The sequence below is a fragment of the Uloborus diversus genome, chromosome 1, assembly GCF_026930045.1.
Source record: "Uloborus diversus isolate 005 chromosome 1, Udiv.v.3.1, whole genome shotgun sequence".
Classification (NCBI taxonomy): Eukaryota; Metazoa; Arthropoda; class Arachnida; order Araneae; family Uloboridae; genus Uloborus; species Uloborus diversus.
In genome coordinates this window covers 104,657,375-104,684,416 of record NC_072731.1, presented here as the reverse complement: position 1 = coordinate 104,684,416, position 27,042 = coordinate 104,657,375, and the positions used below count along the sequence as shown (strand labels likewise).

The 27,042-nt window shown below is 30.9% G+C and overlaps 1 protein-coding gene across 1 annotated transcript in view; it reads left to right on the top strand.

Annotated features, from left to right (window-relative positions):
- The window catches only part of LOC129217754 (integrin beta-PS-like), a 57,752-nt gene extending 30,964 nt beyond the window's left edge, over window positions 1-26,788 (top strand). The window contains exons 9-21 of the mRNA XM_054852128.1: window positions 1,723-1,806; window positions 5,135-5,212; window positions 6,177-6,362; window positions 9,056-9,132; window positions 9,216-9,267; window positions 11,503-11,658; window positions 14,007-14,146; window positions 15,919-15,991; window positions 17,614-17,919; window positions 19,216-19,348; window positions 19,486-19,602; window positions 20,568-20,737; window positions 26,672-26,788. Coding sequence (XP_054708103.1) covers window positions 1,723-1,806; window positions 5,135-5,212; window positions 6,177-6,362; window positions 9,056-9,132; window positions 9,216-9,267; window positions 11,503-11,658; window positions 14,007-14,146; window positions 15,919-15,991; window positions 17,614-17,919; window positions 19,216-19,348; window positions 19,486-19,602; window positions 20,568-20,737; window positions 26,672-26,740 — 1,641 coding nt within the window. The 3' untranslated portion in view covers window positions 26,741-26,788. The remainder of the gene's footprint in view (window positions 1-1,722; window positions 1,807-5,134; window positions 5,213-6,176; window positions 6,363-9,055; window positions 9,133-9,215; window positions 9,268-11,502; window positions 11,659-14,006; window positions 14,147-15,918; window positions 15,992-17,613; window positions 17,920-19,215; window positions 19,349-19,485; window positions 19,603-20,567; window positions 20,738-26,671) is intronic.
- The last annotated feature ends 254 nt before the right edge of the window (window positions 26,789-27,042 follow it).

Here is a 27,042-nt window from a genome sequence, read left to right as displayed (position 1 = left end):
AATGCATAAAATTATGAGAACAGATACTACCCACGTAACTCTGTGCTCTTATTAAAAAAATAATTAATTAATTTAAAAAAGCCAAATTTTCAACTTTCAAAGAATTTTTTTGATCCCAACATAATTTAAGAAGTCTTATGTATGAATGGTGGGAGAATCAATAAACATTAATTTTTATGACAATCTTCATTATTAAAATATGTTAAAAGAGTATTTTCATTCTGAGGCTTCTTTCATTAAAAGAATTGTATTCCTAAATGCATTTAACCTGGAGAAATAATGCCTACAATGGGAAACATTATGATTTTCTTATTATTTATTTGTCCTGTTTCTATAATTGTTGTCACTGATACATTAGGTTAATAAATTACATGATTTGTAACTTTTTAAAAATCTTTAAACAAAATACTTGTTAATCTTTTGATATTTAAAGTTCTGTAATGTACATCAGACTTGTGATTCACTTGTAGAGACTTTAAAGTACTTTATATACACGTTTAAGAATGCGTGATTTTACTTTTATTATTTTATTTATTGTAGTTTTTAATTTATTGTGATTATGCTGAAATTAATTTGAAAGAATTTATTCTTAGTTATTTGTAATTAATACTGTATGAACTATCACAGTAAATTAATTCTTCGATTAGTTATACTAAGGCCCATCTATGAATTGCATTTTTATAATGGGAAAAGATGAAAAGATTTCGAAACAATATTCTCCTATATAGATCTCTACATATGAGGAAATGAAATAACCAGATTTTACCCTTAATTACTTAATTAATTACAAAGGAAGTTAGGTACTTTTGATATTATTGACAACATTTTGGATTTTCAATTTGTTATTTTTATGAAAGGTTTGTTGATATATCTCTCTCTTTTCATCCATGTATTTTACTCAACCATTTTTGTTAGTTGATAAAGGCAAGTACTGAAGTTTTCCTTTTTTTGCCATTTTGAGTTTTTTTAGCCCTAGTCATCTAATTTTTATTGTATTAATTTTATGTATCTGCTCTGTAGCTTTTTTCTTGCACACGTTGTTCTTAGAGAGAAAAAAGTTAACTATATATCATAGTCTACAACTACAAAAAATTCAATGCAAAATTAGGTACAGTATTATGACTTAGTATAATTCTTTTGCAATTTTGCAAGTATTTTCATGAATAGATACTGTAGTTAAATTCATAGATATGGATAGTGAATAAAATAAACTACATAGCACAATTAATGAATGAATTTTGTTTAAAAATTCTTTGTTTTAAAATATGAGTGAAATGAGTAAGAGTGTAACTACAGCTGAAAATGTGAAAGAGTTACCACTAATTCCTGCTTCAAAAGTGGCTCAAGATGAACCTTGAAGCAGCCATTTGGTTTAACTTTTCAGCAATTACAGTTGCTGATTGTACCTATTACAAAATAAGGTGGTCTGTTTTCGCTGCCAGTCTATTTGTCATCTCTCCATGGCACCACCATAGTTTTATTTACATTAATTTTTTATAATCATATTGTTTGAATTGCAAGCTTCAATACTCTTTTGATAATTTTTTGTAAAAGTAAAAATGCCTATTATTTACACAATATCTTTGGGACAGTTTAAAGTCTTATTTTTGTTCATATTGACCAAATTTTAATTCTCAGTGGTATTGCTCAAACCGATGCACTCTTTTTCTTAAATATTTCTTTAAACTATATACTCACATTAACTTACAATTTTTCTTTTAGGAAAAAATCAAATGGAATGATCGTTCTCGCAAGATCATTTTATTTGCTACAGATGGTATTTTTCATTATGCCGGTGATGGAAAAGTAAGATTTTCTTTCATAAAAGTGACAGCCCAATAAATTGTTGTAATTTAAAACATCTTCTAACTTCTTTATTAATTACTAGCCGCCTGCGGCGACCAGATGGTCCGCCTTTTTACGCCATTCGCCTTTTTGCGCCAGAGTTGCCGCCTTCAGCGGCTGCTTAGGCAATTTAGCGACGGTATTAATCGATGTTTTTCTCTTTTTTCTCAATATTATCATTTGCCTTTTTACACCGATGTTGCCGTCTTCGGTGGCTGCTTAAACAAATTTCGAGGCGGTATCGATCAATCTATATCTATCTATATCATTAGTAGTTTGAATAAAATACTTTCTAGATCTATCTCCAGTTCCATCGTTTGGAATATTTTTAAAGGAGGGGAGATACAAACGACGTACTCTTCATGCAAATTTTGTCGAAAAATAACAAAAAGCACTTCCACTTTTATGTGAAGGGCATTGTTTTTTCAAAGTCATGGTGTGTGTGTGGGGGGGGGGGGGGGCACTGACACCCCGTTGAAATTCCTTAAATGACGGGCACGCCTCTTTCTTGCTGTCCATCTACTATATCGACCTCTATATTTGTCTATCTACCAATCTATACGATTTGTGCATATCTACCCCCTGACAGTACAATCTTTTTTTATTTATATACTTATTATTTTGAAAACAAAAACATTTTTTGTCCACTCAACCTCCATCTATCTCTGTATCTACCTAACCTAACCGCCAATTCGTAACAGAAACGAAGATCATGCAAAAAATCGCGGGTTTTATTTATTTAATCAAAATAGTCCGCAAAAAAAGGCTCCATGTTCCCCGTAGTGTTCAAAAAGTAGCGCTTGCAAAAAAAAAAAACTAAAAAAAAGGTGAAGAGAAGGCAAACAATTTCAGTTGGATCACGTGATGAGGTAAGCTCGGAACTCAGCTGGCAAGCGAACAGCTCGCGTTGTGTTCTGCCATTAAAAAAATTGCAAAAAAAAAAAAAAAACTATTGCGTATTTTTCAAAACTGTTTTCTTCTGAAGGGGGCAGAATGTTTTTTACTATTACCAACTAAAATTTTAGAATTGAGGGTTCAATACTTTTTGCAGGATGGGTTTCGAAAAAAATTAAACCCAGAAAAAAATGCAAAATAAAGGTTTTTTTCAAAAATTTATAAAAAATACAAAAATTGCTCTATCTTCAAAATTTTTTCATTCATCATATTTAAAATTTAAATTCCTACACTATAGTACAAAAAATATTTGCGTGGTGCGATTGGTTCGGGGTCTGTGAGGTAAAAAGTACTAAAAAGTGCAAAAAAACACATAAAACATTAAATAACTTTTTTCTAATTAAAATATCAAAAATCGAAGCCGGAGGTGCACATTTTCGGCAAAAACTGCACCTGAGTACCAAATTTCATCTTTCTAGGCCTTACCGTTTTCCCAGGATGCGCGCCACAAACACACATACTCAAACATCTTGTTTTATTATATGTATAGATTTCCCCTCTGATTTATAGCTATTGAATTTTTTTATTATAATTAATTTAACTATTAAATGTGCTATCTTGTTTGTCATAACTTAAGAATGGTCTTTTTAACTTCTAGTCTTTAATTAATTATGTCTAGGGAACTATTAATGTAAAGCCTAACCTGTAAAATAAGCTTTTTTACTTTTTACGTGAATTATAATGCATATTTTAATTAAGTTCTTTTGTCTACACAGGGGGGGGGGGGGCATGTTCTTACTACAATACGTTAAAAAAAAATCTTGTGTGTATGTGGGAAGGGAGGAGGGGGATGGGTAAGGATTAGAGTCTCTGAAAGAAGATCATCACTATTTTAATAGGGAATTGTGCTACTAAATGGATACCTACTCTTGGATTTTAGGTCAAAGAATGTGTGTATTTTTGTTAAAGACAAGGGTTTTTTTTTAATTTTAATTACTTGTGGTTGAGATTTTTATAAACTCAAGAAATTTCCTTTAAATTCTTAGCACAGGCATCGCTATGTGGGTACAGCTAGTTATTAGAGTAAAATGCATTTTAAATAGTTTCTTTTCGGTTTGTATGAGAAAAAATGTTTTTTATTCATTTCTGTATTTTATTTTCCTTTGTACACTTGCATATTGAAGAAAGTGTGTTTAAATATTCCTGATAAACATACTGGTAGATAAATATTAATGAAGGAATTGATAAACAGTTTAAGAGAATGACAATGGCATTCTTTTGTATAAACTTAAATGTTATTTTTGCATCATAGGTATTTTTAGTATTTTGCTGTTTTAAGAGCTAAAAGTTTAATTTCAAGTAATTTGCAGCCTAAGGTAAATGAAAGATAGATAAAGCTCCTTAACCAATACAGGTGCATAAGAAAGTAGGCTTGTTGTTCTAAATAAATGTCTTATGTATATTTAATGCAATTAGAGTTCTATAGTCTGATTATTTTGATGAATGTAATAACAAATGTATTAAGTTATTTGTTAAAATTGTATCAGCAAAACTCTTATTTCTATCTATTATCTCAATACTGCATGTGCTAAGCTGTACTTCTAGCTCTTTTGCCTTTCTATGTATTTAATCTTTGGCTGCATTGAGACTGTAATTTAGTTGTCCTGCTAAAAGTTCTCTGTGTGTATCATTTTTTCTAGCTGTGTCAATGTTCTTTTTCTCTCAAGCTCTCTTTCTCATGTTCATAATAAATGGTGAGTATTTTTTTAATGTTTTTATTTCCTGTAAGCTATTTTTATCCTAAATTTTTTGTGCCAGTGCTTATTTATTTATTTTTTTAAATGCCCTTTTCTCTACAATAATTTTTCTTTTCCTACGCTTTTTGTTTTGCATAAAATTAAAAATTCTATGTTTTTTTATGGTCATATATTTTTTTTTGTTTCTCCTTGCAATTTAGTTCATAGCAAAAAGTTTAAAGTTAGGTTAAGTGGAATATTGTAATCATTCAAAACATGAAAAGTCATAACTTCTGGGTTAACCTACACATATTTTCAGATTATTGTCATAGATACTGTATGTCACAGTTTGTTTATTACTTTATGAAAATTAGTCTGTGGATTAATGATAATTATCTCTGCATTCAATTGAGTCTAAACTTTTTCTTTGATTTTATATTTTTTAAGTTAACCAACCTGATTTTGTAAACTACAAAACTAGTTTGCACAATCAAGTTCCCTCTTCCATTTGACTGTTTAAAAACATGATACATTTTGTCTGATCAACTATATTTTATTTACATAGTATGAAGCTTAAATAATTGTTGTTTTTTGAAGCTATACTTATTTGAATGTAATGTACTTATTTTTTAAATGTATATTTACTTTTTAATCTTTAGCTAGGCGGAATAGTAAAACCAAATGATGGAAATTGTCATTTAGATGAAAATGGTTACTATACTGAAAGTATTTATCAGGTAATTATTTTGATGTCATTTGATTGAAATTATTCCTTTATAATCGTGGTTGTTTTTCTTTTATTTTCTTTATTTTTTAAAAAAGTTAATACTTTGATAGTATTATGTTAGTTCAAGTAAATCTTTAGGTTGTACATTTTAGATTTTTGCTTCTGGGAGCATTAAAAGTAAGTTTTGGCTAGTAGTTTTCTGTCTCGAAGGTAGTTGAAATATTACAAGGGTAGTTGAGCTCTGAATTCAGTTATAGGTGTTTTCAATAGAAAATTGTAAGTTCGGAAAGGTGTCATATTTTTCTTATCAGTTGTTAAGTAGTGTTCACAAAAAAAAAATGATCATTTTTAGTAAAACAAATGAATATTTTTTTTCATTTTCGTTTTGCATTTAAAAGTACTAGTTTTCTAAAGTAAATTATGTAAAAATTTTCAGATTAAATTTAATATTAAATATTTTTATCATTACAAAAATCATGGGACAAACATTCAGCTTGCAGTAACTCAAAGCCCTATAACTCAAATATTCCTACATTTTAAAGTTTTCATTGGGTCTCAAACACTTGAGAAAGCTGTGCGAAATTACCACTACTTGAACTACCAATAACTCAAACGTTTAGCTTGTCCCTGGTGACTTTGAATGATCAAGAATTGACCATTTCTTGTGCTTCCACAAAACAGTATGTAAGGCTTAACTGCTACTTTAGTATTTCCCCAAGTTTGCCCTTTGTCTGTCGGTTTTTAAAACAATGGTACGCAAACAATGTGCATGTTAATATCTTCATCGGTTCATATGAGGTAGAATTTGCATTCCAATAAAAAATAGAAAAAAATTATAAAATAGCGTTATTTAATATTAAAAAGTTTGTATTAGTTCATTAATTTCCAAATTTTTGGGAAAATATTGGTGTAACATTAATTTTTAAGTATTAAATCTTATAATTCAATATGTTGCTTTTAATGTTCCTTTGCAGGATTATCCATCATTGAGCCAAATTAATACAAAAATTATTGAAAATAAGATACTAATAATTTTTGCTGTTCCTGATGAAGAACTACCATTGTATCAAAGATTAACAACACATGTTGAAGGTACCTATGCTGAAAGATTGGAAAGTGATGCTTCAAATATTGTTGATCTTATCCATCAACAGTATAATGTAAGATATGTTTTAAAAAAAATAATTTGAATATCTTTGAACTTTGTATTTTTTTGTTAATTTATTTAAAACCCTGGATAATTTTAAAACAAGGTAAAATTACTACTTGAATAGGTTGTTGGTATTTAGAACTGTTTTTCGGAAATGATTGTTTCTTGCGATGGGTGAACTGTTTTCAGGGGGAAATCAATTATCTTTGGTGATATATGAATTAACTAGGACCACATTAATACTGCCAAGGGTCTTACTGTTGTCTTTTTTGTTTTGTGACAGATTTCACCTTCTTTTACTGAATAGTTTCTAGTTCTGAATATTGTCTACCACAAACATTGTGAAACAGGCTTAGTACAAACAAGATAATTAAATACCTGACAATGGGATGTTAGTTGGTTATACAGTCGGACCCCAATTTAACAAATTTTGCGATTTGGCAAAAAAAAAAAAAATTTTCCCCGACTAAAATGAAGGCAAAACCCCCTATTTGCTGAATAATAAACCCTGAATTAACGAATTATTTTAACAGCCGAAAAAATTTTTTTTTTGTTAATTTGAGTTATTAAATAATGGATTGGTTTTCCAAATGTTACATCCATATTGTCCAAAAGCAGGAAAAGACTTTTCTTCAAATCAGCAATTTTTGACGTGTGAGGAGGCAACCAACGAATATTGATTCAGATGCAGAAAGCAATAATGAAACTCCCATTAAAACTTACTTTTTCAAATGCTTTACATGGCCAGGAAACTGTAAAAACAATTTTCAAGCAGCAGGCTGCAAATGACACAGTATTTTCTTCTATCCATAAAGTCGAAAGAGAACTATTTCGAGTATCAAGGAACTTGTCAAACATCTATGACTCAGAAGTTTAAAATTTCACATTAACTAGTCGCTAGTGTGTAATAAGTAATGGAATGCTGAATTAAAAGTGTACACTGTCTAATTATGGATATTTTTGTGCTGATTCTTATTAGAGGTTTTAGATAAGGTAAGGTGCAGTATTTTAATTTTTTTTCATGCCCCCCCCCCCCCCCCCCCCCGATGTTATGAATAACCCCGATTTGACATATAAAACTTTCGGTCCTGTTGGATTCTTTAAATTGGGGTCAACTGTAATTTTCAGTAAATAAACCTTTTTTTCCCCCTACAGAGTGGAAAAAACATTAATGTATCAGAAAGATTGCATTCAAAATAAGAAATGTTATGACACAAATATCGCTGTAGGTGATGTCACAGCATTACCAGATCACAGACAAATCCAGGCCAATTCATTATTAATTCCTACTTTTCCTGTCAAAAACAATTGGAATTTCAGTTTTAATTGATTCTTAAATTTAGTTAATATCTTTTTTTTTTTTTTTTCCAAATGTTGATTTAAGAAAAAGTTCTATTTCTAAATTCTAGTTATTTGTTGTTTGTTTTTTGGCCTAAGAACTTCCATGGCAGGGTTCGTTGATTTAAATCAGCTTGATTTATATCATAATTAAAATCATGATTTGAATCAAGTGACTTTTTTAATCAAAATCCTTAATTTAAATCAGTTTATTTTATTTTTATAAATTAATGTTGTATTTTTAGAATGTGTTGCTCTAAATTTAACTACACTGCGTCATACAATCTTAACTTCAACAGGCGAAACTACATAGATCCCTCTTGATGTGTGTGAAACAGATTTTCCTTCTTGCAATATTACTTTTACTCCAAAATTACAGTTCAATTCAGTATAGAAGAAAATAAAAATTTTCAGTTTTTCTCATACACCATCACTGATATTATTGAAAAAAGTAATTGCTCAACATATTCTTTTACTCTAATACGTACATGATGATGGAAACCATATATTTAAGCAAAGCACAAAACAAAATCACTTCTTATCAAAGTATTCTAATGTATTTATAAATCAAAAATTTATTGAATAGTTGGAGAACTTATCTTAGTTTGAAAAGTAAGCTGAATTGATTCATCTAATGTATGAAATATATTATGTTTATAAATGTAAAGTAATAAATAATTATAAATTTAATTTAAAAAAAATCTGATTTAAATGAAAAAAATCCGATTTAAATTTAAAAAATCCGACTTTTTTGATTTTTTTTTGAAATCAAAAAAATCATGAACTCTGCTCTATGGTCTCTTTAAATTATATCAGTGAAATTTAATTTCAGTGCAGAGCACCTGTAGTTGGGACAAGCCTAGCCCAGCGGCATCACAATGCTGTGATTAGGATCTGTGTAGCCTTCTCAATGTTGCCAAGTTAGGTTTGCCCTAACTATGGGAGAAAGTTGCTTTCCGGAAGGATTTTCAAGGATGAATTGTGTATAGGCATGTAGCATATGTATTGCAGATTGAATGTTGCATACATATTGCATATAGACATGTTGAATAAGAGAATGCCAGGAGAAATATTGGGAGGAGATAGAGGAGGAAATAGAGGAGAGTTAGACAAAAATGCATCAAAATGGCTATTTGATATCCTCATTCCTCAAAGCAGCACCTGCAAGAATGATCAGAATGTGTGACCTTCTGCGTGTGGTTTTTTTAATTCTTCCTGACCTACTACTGTATAGTTCAATACATTAATTATTATTAATCTATTCTGAATTAGCTCATCCAGTGGGATTATTTGAATTAATTCAAGTTAGTTTATTATTTCTTTGACACATTGTTATTATTTTACTAATTTCATAATCTGTTGCAGAAAATTCAATCAAAAGTGGAATTAAAAGACACAGCACCAGACTTCTTAAAGATTTCATATTCTACTAACTGTTTAGGGTAAAATATTTTTTTTTTTAAGTTTTACTTTGTTTCATATTGTATAATTATGCCTTTTTCAATGTTCTTCTTTTGCATTTTAGAGATGAGGTTAAAGATGGTAACTCATGTGAAGGATTGAGAGTTGGAACTACTGTAAGTTTAAGTTTTATTAACAACATTTTTCAAAGTTAAGGCAACAAATTGTGTTTTTAATTTAAAAATGTATTTATTCAAATTGCTCAAAACTGTATAATATTTATGGTTTTTATTTTTAATTTTAAATATCAAAGCTGAATTTTCGGGAAGTTAAATATTTATAAACAAAATTGTAAAGATAAAATAAAATCTCTCTCTCTCTCTCTCTCTCTCTCTCTCTATATATATATATATATATATATATATATATATATAGATAGATAGATAGATATCAATTTTATTTATTGATATTTGTTCTAGTGTACTACTTTGTCTAAGGGTGCCTATAATTGAGATTTAGAATCTTGGCATAAACAGAAGAACCATTAAGTTTTTTTAAAAAATGAGGAGAGTTAAAATTATGTATTGAAGGAGGACAGGAAAAACTACATAGAGATATTTTCTGCTTTATTTATTTTATCTATTTTTATATGAGTTCTTTATCTTATTAAACATTAAAATGTTTTCCAAATTATAACTGTGTCAATGCAACTCTATGCAATAAATAATAGATCTATCTGAATAATGTTTAATTTGTTCAATGAGAAAACAAATGTTTCAATATCTAATGACTTATAATATTATGTGTAAGAATTCTTGTAAAGGAATAATGAAATTAAGAAAGTGTTAAAAAGATGAAATATACTGCTGCTCTTAAGATGAGCTATGATTTGTTATGGGGGGAAATAATAATTAAAAAAAATAAATGCTTATTTTAGCTTATTCAAAATTTTAATCACTTTTTTTCCTTTAAACAAAACCAAAAAGTTATTATTCTGGACAAGAAAAGTTCCCCTAAAGTTTCTAATTTATTTAATATCAATCAATCTTTCATAACTATTAAATAAGCTGAGCTAAATATGTCTGGCCTTGTCTGATTTTTAAATTATATTCATTGGAAAGAATTTTTTTTCTACATGTGGTACTTCTTTGTTATTTTTATCATTTGGTCTCTTAGCCAATCTTAGCCTCAATAATTGAGTATGAGGATTCTTCGGCTGTGTTTTGCCATTTTAAGTTTTTTAGGATTCATTACTCGAGACAATTTAATATTAGTTGCAGGTATGATCCTAATACAGCTGCTGACACCTCTGCACAAGTACTGTTGAATTTTGAGACTTGCCCTGGTTTTAGTTGCCCGTAATTGAACTTATTGACACTTTATGTTCCCAATACACTATTGTTCTCTTTGAAGGGACTAGTCTTCTGATTCTTGCAGTTGTATTATGTTTTCCAACTCTTGTAAGAATGCTCCATATCATGTACGTAACCATGCACACATGCAATTAGCCCGTTGTTAAAACTTTAAATACTAGTTAGCAGTATGTTACCTCCCTAAAGCCAGGGCTAAGGCAAAACAAAATGCAATATACCAGACAGCCCAGTTATCACATCCTGAGACTACAGTTTTGTTCTTATTAAAACTCTTCAGCTAGGAAAAGGGGGGGGGGGAGGGATAGTGAATAACCAAGCTGGAAGTTCAGAGTGGCAACAAATTGGTAGATAAAGTGAATTTATCTCATTAGTGTTTATCCTCAGCATGGTACAGTTTGACTCATGAATTGAAGGCAAAGTTTGGGTATTTAGCAGTAAGTTACCTCCCCAAAGCCAGGGCAAAGGCAGAACTGAATGCAATATACCAGACCGCAGACCTGAGACCGCAGTTTTGTTCTTATTAGAACGAAACTACAAGATTCACTTTATCTACCAGTTTGTTGGCACTCTCAGCCAGTGATGTTCCCATCAATTTTTCTGAGGGTATATTCCTCGTAATCCATTATGCACAATATGTGTATGCGGTCATATACATAATATGTCATAATATGAATTTTTTGAAACTTGAAGGTATACTCTAGATGTCTAATAAATGTTTGAAAGCATATGGCATATATGGAGTATACCCTATGAGAACATGGACACTACTGCTCTCAGCCTCAATGAGATGACATCTACCTCCAGCTCGGTTGTTCATTAAACCAGAGTGAGGAGTTCTAATAAGAACAAAAATGCAGTCTCAGGATATGATAACCAAGCTGACTAGTATTGCATTGTCTGCTTGACTATCTGGTATGCTAGTGTCTGTCAGCTGAAATAAACTGAAATAATATTATAACAAATTATTAAAAGGTTTTGAGTTGTTTAGGTCCTCATCTGACACAAATGTTTATTTCAATCGTTCTTTCATGATTCCAGATTGATTTTAATGTGAAAGTTGAACTTCTGGAGTGCCCTAAAAACATGAGTCTGTGGTCCAATCGTGTGCAAATATCTCCTGTGGGTTTGAGTGAATATGTATTACTAGATGTAGATCTTCTTTGTGAATGTGATTGCGAGAAACCAGAAAATGAAGTATGTCATTTTTATATATATATTTTTTTTCGATTTTTGTGTTGTGTGTTAAATTTATTTTTCAAATGCCCTTTTTTAAGATTAGGTGGCATTATAGTTTAAATTATGCCAGTATTATATCTGAAAACAGGAATTTAAAAATGAAAAAGAAAAAAAGCTGTTAAATTTTAGTAGCGCTAAAAATTTGTCAAAAACCACGTATATAACCATTTTGAACTGCAGTTATAACTTTAAAATAATTTATGTCCATTACTGTCTTCTACATTAAAGTACTAAATTTTTTAACTACCCTATTTGGTTAAAAAAGTATAACAGGAATGCATAAGACCAACAAATACAAAATGAGACCCTTCCAAATTTGTAAATTAATTCCCAAATGAACTGAATGGCATTATTTGCTCTAGTTTATTACCGTATTACCCCCACATTATCTGGCATGCCGGGAAAAAATGAGGTTGATCGGCATGCCGGGATATTCGAATTTTCCGACATGCTGGATAATTCAAGGTTTATTTTGCAACAAAAAGTAAATTTCCCCATCCAGTTCCAATCAGAAAGCAAACCACTGTAAGGAAAAAAAGAAACAAATCCCGAAAGTAACTTTCTTTCAAAAAATGTATTTCATATATATTTGCTTGTTATTTATTGTAGGTAATTATTAATGGATTTAATTACATGGCCAATAAAGTAATAAATTAAGAAGCAATCATTGTCACTGCTATTTGTTTATAATTTTTTGAAATAAATTTTTTTAGGTTCCTTTTAGAGAGGTATGTTTAATTTTTATATTATATTGAAAAGCTATGGTAAATTCTTAAGCACTGGTTTAGGGGCAGTAACTTACTGCTTAAATAATTGCTTACTTAGTTTTAATTTAACTTTTTTCAATTATTCGTTATTAAACAGTATTTTTCTTGTTAAAATAACAAATGAAATTCTTAATAAATATTTTTACAAAATTAAAATGTTTATAATAAGATGTGTATAGAACTTATATTCATTTTTAAGCTGAACATATATTTTTATAGCATTAATTTTTTTCCCAACCTCAATTTTCCGGTATGCCGAAAAGGACCAGGCCAGTGCTATTGAATATCTGGTGACCCCCGAATTTTGCGGCATGCCGGATAATGCGAGGTAATATGGTATAACCAAAACTGTTGTCAGTATTATTTGTTTTGAGTAGTGGTATTTACAGTAAGTGAATTATAATAATTATATATGTTAGAAGATTGCTCCAACTCGAAAATATTCGAATATTTTTTTGTATCTGGATTCAATCAAGTCTTTGACACATATTTGCTTTCCACTGCCTAAACTGCAAAGTATTATGTAATCAATGCATTAATTATTTTTCTTTGACATTTATAGTTAATATTATCTGACATCGAATTGTATTAAAAATTATTTAAATGCAACAAAAATTGTCCTAGAAATGCTTGTTGATGCTGTGTCTCAGAAGGTGAAGGGAATAACAAAAATAAATAGTAATTTAAGAAAGACATAAAAGTGCAGAGCAACAGGTGGCTGAAGGTTCCTCTAAAAGAGGAACACTTGAAAAAAAAAAAAAAAAAAAAACGCATACAATTTGCAAACTCTGTAACCCACCTATTTCTTGAAAGTAAAAAATATTTAGCAATGATTTGCTGATATAAATATTTGCTGATAAAACCCTCAGAAAATCTTTGAATATAAGTTTTTTCCACTAAAAAGATATTTTTATGAGCAGGTTATGATATTTCACTGTACATTTCCATGCATAATAACATCTGCTGAATTTTTAGGGGAAAAAAAAGGGCAGGAAAATCGCAAAAACTATGATAGTAACAAGGATATCTTTTTGTATCATTGAAAGATGCTTTTTTAGAAATGTAGTCGTCTACTCGAAGTCCTGTAAAAAATTATATAATTAATGAAATTAAGAATAAGAATCAAGAGTTTTGTTTATGATTTTAAAAGTTCAGCAAGAAATATGCATAATTGCTTAAATTTGATCAAGAGTTGGTGTGATATTGAATTACTTTCAGGAACAAGAAACAATTATTATAAATTAAAAAATTTATTAACAATGTGTTACTTTGTAGTCATCTTGAACATCAACTGTACTAAGACTGATGGCTTACTGTCTCTGAATCTTTGTGTTTAGCAAAGGACAATTTAAAGTTATTCAAGAAAGAGACAATATTAAAATCTCATAAGAAAATGAATGAATCAATTATTTCAGAAAGAGTGTAGGTCCCTGGGGAAATCCACTGGACTTACGCCCTTTCTGAAATAATCGATTCAAAAGTGTAATTTATTTAATTATAATAATATTAGCTGGATATCTAACCTACAATTATTTTCAGGAAGTATTAAGCTCAGAATGCAGTTCTGCTGGTACTTACGAATGTGGCATCTGTAACTGTGAGGATAATCATTTTGGTAGAAAATGTGAATGTCAAGGAGATGATCTTGTAAAAGAGGACAAGTTATCTTTGTGTCGCAAGTAAGTTATTTTATGTCAGATTTGTGTTCCAATGAATTTTATGCAATGCTTTTGTATCACCTTCCCCACACACTAACATTGACAACTCTCAGTTTGTAATCAGAGCGGATGACCAAGAATAGAGATATAAAAACTCCTTGCTAAGTTAAGTACACTGGGTGCCAGGTAATTTAATCAATAATTAATTGAATCAGCCATTTTAAACAGGGGTGCTCCGGCAGGGGGGGGGGGGGGAGGGAATCATGGCGCAGACTGTGCCATTGAAATATTTAGAGGGGGTTGTTTTGAAGGGTATTTTTTCATTTTGGTGGGGGGGGGGGGTGTCTTTGCGATATTTAGGGGGTGCACCCTTGCTCTTGGGGGAAGTGGGCACCCCTGCTTTAAGTAATCAAATCCTCAAAAACAGAACCAACCAGCTTTAAAATAAACAAACTACCGGACGTTTGAACTAAGTTCACCACTTAAATTAATCAAACGGTTGTGACTAACCATTTCCCACAAACCTGCGGTGCATCAGCAGAGTATTTTTCTTTGTTTTCTTTTAAGCTGTTGCACTTTTAGTGAAATTTTTCTCAGGAAAAGTCCATCAAAAACAGTGGGATGGAGAGATGTATAATGGTGTCAACAGAACTTCTGTGCTTTAGGCTTTCTCACTGATAAATTAAATTCTTCCCTTTTTTAGCAATCAACAGCCGATACATTTTTCAAAGTGGATAAGAAAATTTGAATTTTGTAACTGCTTTTTCAGCTGTTTTATGGGAGAATTCTTCTAATAATTAAAGAGTATTTTGAGTGAACGACACACTTCTAATGATAGCTTATCTTACTTGACTGAAAATTAAATAACATATTCTCTTAAATTGTAAGTAGAATTCCACATTGAAAGCAATAATTACATATTTTTGCTTTATTCAATCAACTACTTCATTGAATCAAAACTGTGTGAAACAAACATGATTCATTTTAGTGGCAATCAACTGTAGTTTGTTTTCCTCTCATCAATTTCCAGTTATTTACTTGCAAATAATTACTGCACATGAACTGTGCACACATATAAATCAAACGTTAGTCATCACAACTCAAAAAAAAAGTATATTATGGTGATCTTGATATGAGACCTTTGTTTTTTCTTGAACTAACCGCTATTTATTTAACATTTTATTGCGTGTTAAACATGTCTTATTTTGTTTCACATTTTAAAATATCATGAAACTTTTTTAAAAACATAAGGAAAAAAATATCAAATTGGTCAAAATTTTGTATGTAGATTCTGCAATTGATAAACGTTCAAAACTTGAAAAATGTTTACTCTTTTATCAACACATTTCTTGCAAAAAAAGAAAAATAAAAATAAATGTGTGTGTTATTTCTTATTGATGGTTTGAAGAAATATGTATTTATATGATTACTTATCTATTTTACATTACTTCTTGTTGTGTCGTTCTTTTAAAATCCAGAAGCAAACCTGTTGAGGCTATTTATTTACAAAAAATGTACAATAATGATTTATAAAAGTCACATGAACATAAATGAATTCAAACGTATTTTTGTGTTGTACTTAGAGAACCACGTACTACAACATGGGTCGAAGTTCTTACTTGCAATTTTTAGGGCGTTGCCATTCATTGGTGATAATAAGTTGCGTAGGTGTTCTTTTTGGAGTATCTTTCAGCTGGAGGAGGTTCTTACGTAACACTTGTAGTGACTTTTCAAATGAAATCCTAAACATTGAATTATTGTTTCCTTATTCATGTTTTTTTTTTTAAATTTAGGTATGAAAACAGTACACTGTGTTCTGGTCGAGGGGATTGTGTTTGTGGTGTCTGTGACTGTTATGCTGGACCTGTGAGTAGTACTTTTTCTGTGTCAGTCTCTATTGCAGAAAAATATTTTGGTGGGGTTGGAATAAAAATTTTTTAATAAAAATGATTGTCTCTTTACCAAATGAATAAATTGAGAATAGCAAGTTTTTTTTTTGTTACAAAACTACAGTACCTTACACTTGATGTTTCCTAAACAAATCAGTGAAACTTCCTTTTCAATTATGTGTCCTACCACATTGAATTTGTTCAATTGTAAAAGAAGTTGATTTTTGGTTGTAGTAGTTTTTGTTGTAAATTGAAAAGAGTTTTTTTCTTCCTATTTTGAATGGAAACTGAGAAGTCAGAAAAACTAGCATTTATTATAAAGTTTTTAGATGAACTGTAGATGTCAGTTCCTGAAATTGTTATTCTCAGGGTTACAGACATTTGGATTACATTCAGACAGTTTGGGTTTCAAAGTCCTCCACTGGATTGATGTTCAGACAGGATAGTAAAAACTTTGATTTTTAAAAATCAAATTGGAAGTTTTACTCTGACTGCTCCAACTTTCACAGGAGTTGCCAAACAAAAATCTATGTAAATAACTAACTTGTCTGTAAACTAGGCTACTTTCCAGGTATTTTTGATGTCTCAAACTGTTCTGAGAATATTTAAAAACATCTTCTGTGTATTTCCACAAACAAGATTTAATATAAGATTTCATGATTACTGCATTAATGTTGTTTCAATTTTTGGTTCATACTCTTTTAGTCAGTAAGTTTTATGTTACTTGATACCAATCATGCTTATGATTTATACTAATCTACATCTATCATGTTGTAAATTATTAGTCTTAAAGTGGGAGGGAACAACATTGTAAAGCACACATGTTTGGAGGTTATTAGGAACTCTTTTTCAAAGTTGAAAAAAAGTTGCCTACCCAGTTTGTTTTTTGCACAAAAGTAGAACAGTTTACTCTTAAGTAGCCATGCTCTAACACAAAGGATAGTTGATAAATTTTAATTAGAATATGCAATATTAATGTTTTCTTGTTTTGTTTTTTTAATCATCTGATTTTAAGCTATGTTTTGTGCAAATCATAAATGCACTATTTGAAGTTATACAAATCCCTATGAAATGTATAAATACATTTTCAAGCCGAAAATTGATTGCTGAAAATTTTATACTTGTACTCTCCCCTCTGGCTTTAAAAGTGGTGTGATGTTGGTAAATTATAGTAACCACAGCTATTGTAAAATGGGTGCATTTCCTTTTTTTTTTTTTTAATTTAAGTGCACCAGGATGCATTTATATTTTCGGAATTAACAAAAAATACTGATGTCTGTTACTTAATAATTACACAATTTTAGGCATGTTTTAAATAAAGTGAAATTTTAGCTAAAGTTTTGTACAAGTTCTTTAATTTTTTTTATTATTATACCACTGAAACTTACTAAAAATAATTATTAAAACTAGCAAAAAACTATTGATTCTATTGAAAAATTTGTTTATATTGGATCCTGCATTTTTAACTTGCAGATGTTGTTTTTTGAAGCTTTTGAACCAGTATATCTTTCTCAGAGATCCCATTTTAAAAAATAATTTATAATTCATGTAAATAAATACATTTTCCCAACTTTGCCTCTCTCTCTCATTCCTTGTTAGGGATCAGATCTGAAAATATATGGAGAGTATTGTGAATGTGATACATTTTCATGCGAGCGTGATTCTGCTGGTCGTGTTTGTGGTGGTGAAGGTAGAGGTCATTGCTGTGGTGACTGCATTTGTGAGCCAGGATGGACGGGCCCAGCTTGTGAATGCTTGGCCAGCAATGATCCCTGCATTGCACCAGCTGATCGAGAAACTGGTCGCCTATGTAGTGGAAGAGGAGAATGCGTGTGTGGAGAGTGTCGCTGTTTTAGAGATGATGAAAGAGGATATTTTGGTGGTCCTTTCTGTGAAGATTGCAGTGTAAGTACTGTGTAAAACTATTTAATTCTATCTTTATTTTTAAATATTGGAAAGCATAATAAAGCAATTAGTTGTACTGAAAAAAAATGATCTACTTGAACTTATCAATTAACCTTTCTGCTCAAAGTGCTAGCTAAGCACAATTTCTTTAGTTCTCTTTTTAAGATTGTAGAATACCATTTAAAAAGTTGTTTTTACATATAAAATTTTCAAAATCAGATTTTGGAAATCTTGTGCCTTCTGTTTTAAAACTTCAAGAACTATATTAACAACTAAGAATATTACAAGTAAACTGATTGACATTGAAGATGCTCTGGCCATCTACCTAATGCAGACAGTCCCTTCCAATGCCATCCTTATCTCTTCCGTTTGTAAATCTGCTCTGCAGGTCATCGGAGGAGGAATCCATCACTGCAAGGGAATTAACCTGTACCTGTACCATTCAATTGATCCCTCTTGCGTTAACATTGAAGGGAATGAACCCTTGCCAAGAAAGCCAGGAATATCAATCCCACTCCCCTGACCACTTGTTCTGATGCAAATGTTGTCACAAAGCAAAAGCTCCGTGGAGGAGGATCAAGGGAGAAATTGCGCCTTCCTGGACTAAACCTCAACTGGGAGATTGCCACAACCACCAGCACACTGCAGATGGGGAACATGAGGGGAATGAAAATTATGCTTAATGGATCTAGAACCTATGCAGAATGCAGGCACTGCCCGGGAACTCAGCTGGATCTGTGCCATCTCTTCAACTGCATTTCTGTTGCTTCAACCCTCTGCCAAATTGCCTCCAACTTCCACAAAGAAACCCTTTATATGGGTGAAGCAAAGAAGTTGCCAGGACTGTGCTTCATGCAGTTGGCTCCGTCTGACCTTTTTTTTCCATACTTCTTGCACTTGATACACAAAAACAACAACATCTAATAGCAAAGACGATGTTGAATGTTTCTTACACTTGCTTGCAATGTAGAAATTGGGCAAAACTGGGCAAAAACAGAAATGGGGAGCAAGAAATAAAGGTTTCTTTTCTGCTTTCATTAAAATTGAATGATCTGTTTAGCTAAACTTGTAAAGAATGAGTTCTATTTTAATGTGTGCTACAAACATTAGCAGTTAAAATTATTTATTTTCTTGATTAAATGTAATTATTCGAACAATTCTGGACTTCTAATCTTTTTTTTCTCAATATTTCACTTGCTAGCCTCAAATTTAATATTTTTCCTCTCTCAAAAAATGATTTGGATATTTTACTATATGTTTATGTTTGTTCATGTTTAATGGTTTCTCTTAATCCAGTTTCAGACATGTGAAGGTAGATGTACAGAGTTCCGTGATTGTGTTCAATGTAAAGCTTTTGATTCTGGGTTTCTCAACAATGAAGAATGCATGAATTGTTCTTTGATTTCTGAAATTGTGGAAGAAATAGGTGGTTAGTATAATCTTTTTTATATAGGTTTTATTATATGGTTTAAATAAATTCATCAATATATTCAAGGTTTAAAAGCAGATAAGAAATCATACAGAGAAGTGCCTTTTAAATAGTTATTAATTTAATCAATTTTCCAGAAATCCAGCCAAATGAAAGAAAATGCATTTTCAAAGATGATGAAGACTGTTCCTTTACTTTTGTCTATAGTTATGATGATAATAATAAGCCCATTATCCAAGTTCTTCAAGCTAGAGGTAATGCTTATTACATTGACCTGTTCTTTAAGTTTGTTCTTGATTTTCTTTTCATATTCATAATGATTGTGTCACTATATTTGGCTTTTGACAAGCTTTTAATTTGTGTCACCTAAGTTTTGTATTGTGATTGTTACCCCTGTTCTATACACTAACCAGTTGAAAGTCAGTTTTGGTTATTATTTTCATCTTCACTTTTGCTCAAAAATAGATAACCGAGTAATTTAGAACAAACAAAAGAAAAATTATAATAAATATTGTAGTAAATGTCTTCTTATATTATTGACCAAATTAATGCACCTAGCTTCTGTTTGAAAGAGCAATAAAATTCGTCTGTGAATTGGATTTTTTTCTTTCTTCGGCAGTGCTTTTTATTGATATATGTTTAATTTTTTAGTATGCCAGTTCATTGTTGTACCAATGCATTATCCTTCATGTTATAAAGCTTTGTCAATCGTTGGAAGGATACTCACCCCTTATTTATAGTACAAAAACCTTCTTACATTCGCTTCGAATTAGTTAACAGAATTCTCTGGACATGGCTGCTTCAAGTCCCGCTCTTTTGCAATTCTGTGATTTTTCCTTGTTTTTTTTTTTTTTTTTTTTCACTTAGAAGCCTCATTAATTAATTTTTGTTATTTCTTTATGTGCTTAAATATATAAAACATCTGTTATGTTTGTACATTCTCAACATATACATTTGTGCCTAATGCTGTAGATTAAATGCTAAACTTTAAGAAAGAAATGAAATTTTATTACACAGTATAACTTTGATTTAACGATTTCCCCAATTAATTGATGCAGTTCACTGGTCCGAATTTGGCTGTATTAAGTGTATGTTTCTCTATTTAACGATATCCTTGATTTAACGATAACTTTTTCCAGTCACCTGACAATCGTTAATTTCAGATTATACTGTATTTATGTAATTAGCGAGTATTATTTAATTCTTTTATTGTTTTTAGAATGTCCTTCCAAAGAACCTGTACTATGGATAGCATTAGGAGTCACTGCTGGGGTGTTTCTAATTGGCTTAATTGCTTTATTAATTGGACGTTTTCTCATTTATTTGAAAGATAAAAGAGATTGTGAAAGATTTTTGGAGGAAGTCAATAAAAATACAGCTTGGGGAATGGTAAGTATATGTTTTGACTCAATCACATAAATAAAGATCATTTTTATCATTTAATTTATTTTTTTCTTTCTTGCTTCTGTTATACATTCTGAATCCATTGAAAAACAGCTTTAAAGCTCAGAACTAAAGGAACCTACTTTTCTGTTTGTCAGCATTGATTTTTAAAAGCAGCCATATTTCTCGTTGGATTATTTTAGTCTCTTTAGTTTAGTACTCCCACTGAGTTGGGTTAAATGTGAGAAAAAGAGTCTACAATTTTCATGTGAGTTTTAGTCTTCAATGATTTTGGTAGATGCAGAAATCAAGGGAGCTAAGTGAAGTGTTAAGCATCTTGATGACTGAAATTTAAAATTACATACCGAATACAAGATACCTATCATTGAATTTTTAAAACAAAATTTATCAGAGTAATTTCATGTTTTTTAAAAAAATATTTCTGTTGCTGATTTCTAAGATTTGCAGCTGTAAATTTGGATTCTTCTTTTTCTCTCCAAAAATTGCAATTGCTTAAAATCCTTTTCGCTTTTTTTTTGTTGAGCATTTGCTATATGTCACCCAACTAAAGTTCGTGTGATTGTGATAGTTGTATCATTAACAAAACAAAATAGACTTTGTTTAGTTTAATATTGATTGGACTAAGTGCAGTAGTTTCATTAGTTTATGAAAACTAATTAGGTTTCCATTTCAAGTATTAAATGTTTTGAAATTTTTTTAGAAAATTATTGCAAGCACATTAAAGTATGCATTTGATGTTAAAAAAAATACAAATTAGGAATGGTAAATGAGAAAAACGTTGTATTCAATTTAAAAATTATATATTTATTTGCCAACATGTAATTATTATTATTTGTAGTTGAATTTTAAATTGATTTAGTTTGCAATTTGATTGGCAATTGACGTTTTAACTAGCATTTTTTTTCATCTTGTATGGTTTTATAATTAAATTAATTTTATTAGACAATAATAGAACACTAATTGAATGTGTTTAAATGAGTTGTACAAATGGTAGAAGAAGCTCTCATATCTTAAGCTTGTATATGCGCTAAAAAATCATTTAGAATAGCTAAAAATCTAAAAATACACTTTTTTATACTTTGAACATTTAAAAAATGACATTACGGTCTTTCAACTCAATCTCTGTCACTGTACCTCGCTAGAAATGTCCTAAACAAAGTCTATACCTACCCCCCGTAAATAGCTCTTCTTTTTTTATTGCCCATCAGATGGGCACTATACATTGCCAGGAATAGCTTTCATGGACTGCTTGATTTTTTTTTTTTTTTTTTTGAAGATTAAAGTATGAGTATTATACTATATTTTATATATCAATATAAATCTGAAAGCAAGTGAAAATGTGGTTTTTATGCACATATGCATTTGCATAAATCCAGACTCTACTTATCTGTTTTGGGGCAAGACATGACACTAGTTGCCCTAATAGGTGTTGTTATACAGCATGATGTAGAAAAACTTTTTTTGTGTGTTTTACTCAATACTTAAAAAAATCCAACAATGTATCTTTATGTTTCACTGCTTTAATTATATTTGATGCCTTTGCTCAAAATTAATGAGGTGAATGACAATTTATTTACTTTTTTTTTTTTTTGAAATATCTGGAACTGGAGGTTGTAAACCTTTTGTAAGTGTTGAGATTTCCTTTACACCTGTGACTAGATTTGTGGTTTGTATCTGATGTGCTAAATTTAAACTTAGCTACCTATGTGACGGGCGGCAAATAGGGGGGTCAAGAGGGGGCGGACGCACCCCCAAATTTTTTGAGAGGAGTGATAAAAAATGGGCAACTTCAATTTAAGTAAATCGCAAAACAATGTTCATGAAAAAAGAATCTTGCTGGTTCTCCGTAATTATTGATGAAACTTACTTTTGTTGTGGCCTTTTCACAACAGAAAAAACTGATGAAGAATCATGGTTAATTTTAACTAAAGACGTAATTTCCTTATACAACAGAAAAAACTGATGAAGAATCATGGTTAATTTTAACTAAAGACGTAATTTCCTTATATTGGCTAAATATTTCATTCTTGTGTGCTCTGTGTAATTTTTGTTATGAGGCCCGTGCTATCGTGTGGCTGCGTGATTTTCACAATCAATGCCTTGGTATTTTACATTCATTGTTACGCTCATATTTTAAGTGTGTCTATTTAATCAGTGTTCACCACCATTTTCTTTTCCAGAAACACATTTCAGCTACTAAATGCATAGTATGATTAAATATTATACTTCTCAAAAATATATAATATTTTTGAAGATATATATATATATATATATATATATCACATCAACAAATATCTTTCCTGGGGGCCGTTTAACTATTCAATCTCGAAGTGACACAAGAGGGTCTTCAAGAGACAACACAAGATGGTCTTTGAAACCATAAAGACCCTCCTCGAGAATTTCAAAGCAGTGATTTTGGAAAACGACTCTTTCAATAATGAAAAAGCTACTGTCCTTTAACACGTCTTCGTTTGAATGCTTATTCGCTTTGTTTGTATTGTGGAGAGTTTTTAAACAATGCCTTACTCTATCAAAAGATCTTCAATCAGTTGAACCTGATTTTTGGAATGTTTAATCTTCAGTTCAAGCTACAATTGAAACTATTTATAAATTTAACGCAGATGTAAATTTCAACCAAACGTGGATCATTTCAAAACAATTTCTTACTCCAAGATAATTTTAAAAAACTGCAAATAATATTCAAATGACTTTAGAAGAGGTGACCAAAATGCATATTGATTTAACATATTGTATAAAAAAATAGAATCAGTTTCTAATAAAATTAGCACAAGATTCGATGTTAAACATTTTCCTGTATTGTTAGCTCTCTATTATCTGGATTGGATATTAAAAACAAAAAATAAAATGTTTCAATTATGAGTAAAATTAACAGCATGAGACAAGAAGAATTGTTTAGAGACTAGACTATACTGTTCAATGATAAAAAATGAAGACCATAACAATTTTTAAAGTTACCAGGGTGATTTTAACGTGCAAGATGTGAAACATGTGTTTTCATACATAATTTTGTTACTTCAATTATTTTTCAACTATTCCAATCAGTTCAGCTAGTAGAAAAAATCATTTTCGTGTCTGAGGAAAATAGAGAATTATTTTCGAGGTACAATAGGGACAAAAAAAAAAAGCATCAAAACTTTATTAAAAGATGAAAACTGTAATATCAAGATACTTTGTATGACAAGATATTATAAAATAAATTACAAATTTTGTCTCAAAAATTTAAATTGCTTTTGAACACAATTTTTTATTAATTCTAAACCCATATCATGATTACTTGCTGTTAGCCAATATGTGTTTTGTTCCATACTGAGGTAATTCATATTTAAGAACCTCGACCCCCCAAATGAAATGCTGAAATGCCGCCCCTGCTCTGTGAAGTTAGTCTCACTACTCCTACTCTACTAGGTCTACTGGCGGATACAAGGGGAGGGTCATGGGGCCATGGGGGTCATGACCCCCTCTTAACCATTGACAATATTATCCATTCATATTGTGTTTAAGCCTTTTATGAATAAAATGTTAACGATTCTTGGTAGTCTTTTCAATTTATTAATTATTTTCAAAACCTCTTCTTTTCATTGCTTATGAAATTAATTTATACCGGTAAGGTGCCTTATTCTAGGCTGATTTTTTCCCTTTTTTTGACACCTAAGCTGTTTCAGAAATTTTTCGTACCCAAAACTGTAGGTTCATACATAGGGGGGAGGGGCTTTCTTCAACGTGAACCCCCTTTAAAATGGTAGTCTGCATCTGTTCTTAACAAGGTCTACTCAGAGCCGGCCTTAACGAATGCGGGGCCCAATTTGAGAATATTGGTGGGGCACTCTATGAATAATTGCATTTAATTTGAGACAAAAAAAAAAAAAAAAAAAAAAAAAAAAAAAAAAAAAAAAAAAAAACAGAATAAGAGTGAATTTTTAAAAAAAATTAGACAAGTTTAACACAGAGAAATTCTTGATGCGCAATTTAGTGTTTGACAGAAAAGTTATGTACCAATGCTAAAACTTAAAAATGAAATTCTAGACTGTCTTTGGTGACATCAGCAATAGGACAAAGGTGGGGTGTCGGGTGACCTCCCCCGGAAAATTTATGAATTGAAGACTTAGAAACGCAGTTTTAGTCAGAAGAAGTTCGAGAAGGAAGAGGGGTTCAAATTCCACTCCCTGAAAAACTTCGAAAACTGACCCCAAAATCGCAAATTTAGGCGAAGAGCAAATTAAGGGAAAGATAAAAATTCTTGACTGGGGGAATTATTTCAAAATTAAAGTCAAATTTAAGCTAAGTTTGACAACGTTAGGGGATCGGATGATCCTCCGGAATTTTTTCAATATTGAAGTGTGAAAACACAATTTTTGTCTTTTGATAATGACAGTGGGAAAAGGAGATGGCAGCCTCAAGTATGTTTTTCGAAACTGACGTTAATTGAAGTCTATTTTAAGGAAAGTTGAGGAGAGCTGTTCCGTGGAATGGTCTTAAAGCTAAATTCAAAGCTGTCAGTGGTGATCGTAAGGAAAGGGATAAAAGGTTCGGGGCCGCTTCCCTGAAATTTATTGAAGTTGTAGTTTTGAAATCACAACTTGATGCTACCTTTGGAGAGAGGAATCTCCCACGTTGGAAAAATCCCTTGGGAATGTTTTGAAATTGAAAATTTTAGACATAGTTTGAGGCAATCTTTGGAGAATTGCTAAAGATCACGTTATAAGAAAGAGTAGAGTTTGGAGACGTCCTTTGAAAATTTTTTGACATTGAGGTTTTAAAAACCAAATTTCAGGCTAAATGTTGAGACTTTTCTTTCACAATTGCACAATAATAAGAGTACTGATGATATTTGGAGCAAGTGGTATTCAAGATTATATACATTGTTACAGTACATTGTTGTAAATTGCATATGACATAAAATTTCATCTTTGTTGAATCTTTGCACTTTTTCCGACAAAATAAATAAAACAAATATACACACTGAATTTGAAAAAACAGCTTTGGGGCCTCCAAAATTTGGGTGCTTCGGGACATTTTTTGATTTGCTCATGCGATAGTTTTAGGACCTGAGATGAGGCCTTAATTTTATTTCTCACCGTACTAATAAACAATAATCATTGAAAATTTGTTCTTTGATGCCCCAACCACATGACTTATTACATAGTTCCCTTTCTTTTGACCTGTTAGTATAGGGATAAGGTATAGTCCGTATGGCCATTGATTTCAGATGACCAATTGAACTGTTAGCTTAACTTTTTTCCGGAAACTGATTTGACACAAGAAGTTTTGGAAATATATTTTGCTAACTTCTGATGCATTTAGTGAATTTGAAATTAGCTAAAAATCTCCACACTGCTAGATTAAGCGTCATTTAAATATTAAATTTGGACAGGGTTTTTTTTCCCTTTTCATAGGAAGCTTCCTTTTCTTAGTGTGGGGCCCCTGCTAACGCAGAGCCCAATTAGACTCTTTTGCTCTAATCGGCTTAAGGCTGGCTCTGGGTCTACTACCTCCAGTTCTTTAACAGTCCGTCCTGACTGATAATCCCCTACAATGTTTAAATTACAGTCTCTGGATGCTGTAGCAAAATGTTTGGTATTTGTTGTAGTACTGCTATAGCTCCTGTTTTGAAGTACACATTTTAAGTTCATCATGCTGCTTCTGCCTTCACATTATCAGGTTGAGCGACAGGGTTTTTGTTGTAACCTCAGTGGTGTACTAAATTTAAGTTAAGCTACCAGTGTGAAGGTAGTCACAGCATCTATTAGAACTTAGTGCTTCCAGCTCTGTTACTGCAGTCTCTGCATACTGTAAACAACCTGTTATTTGCTTGATATTGTAATAGTATTTTGTATATTTTGTGGATGTTACACATTATTTGCATATCTTAAAAGCTACTATTGTTTTTTTTATTTCCAGGAAACAAATCCCATTTATAAAGAAGTCATATCTGAGTATCCTAATCCAATATATGGGGAATCACATTAGTTGGACTTAATTGTGTTGCACATACTGTCAACTGATTTCTAAAATGTGTATCATGAAAAGGGAGATATTTTCGGCTATATTGTGATTATACATTTAACAGTTTGATGTTTGGAGCTGGGCTTGAAGAATTGGTATTATTTGTGATTTTATTGTTATGCTTTTTTAAAGTGAGCATCTTATAAGATATTGTAATGAACTTAAGTCATTCCACTTAGAAGTAATGTATTAAGTTAAAGCTGAATAGCTGCTAGTGTACTTCTTTCGTATGTGCAGTTTCAACTACATCAGTTGAGCTTAGTATG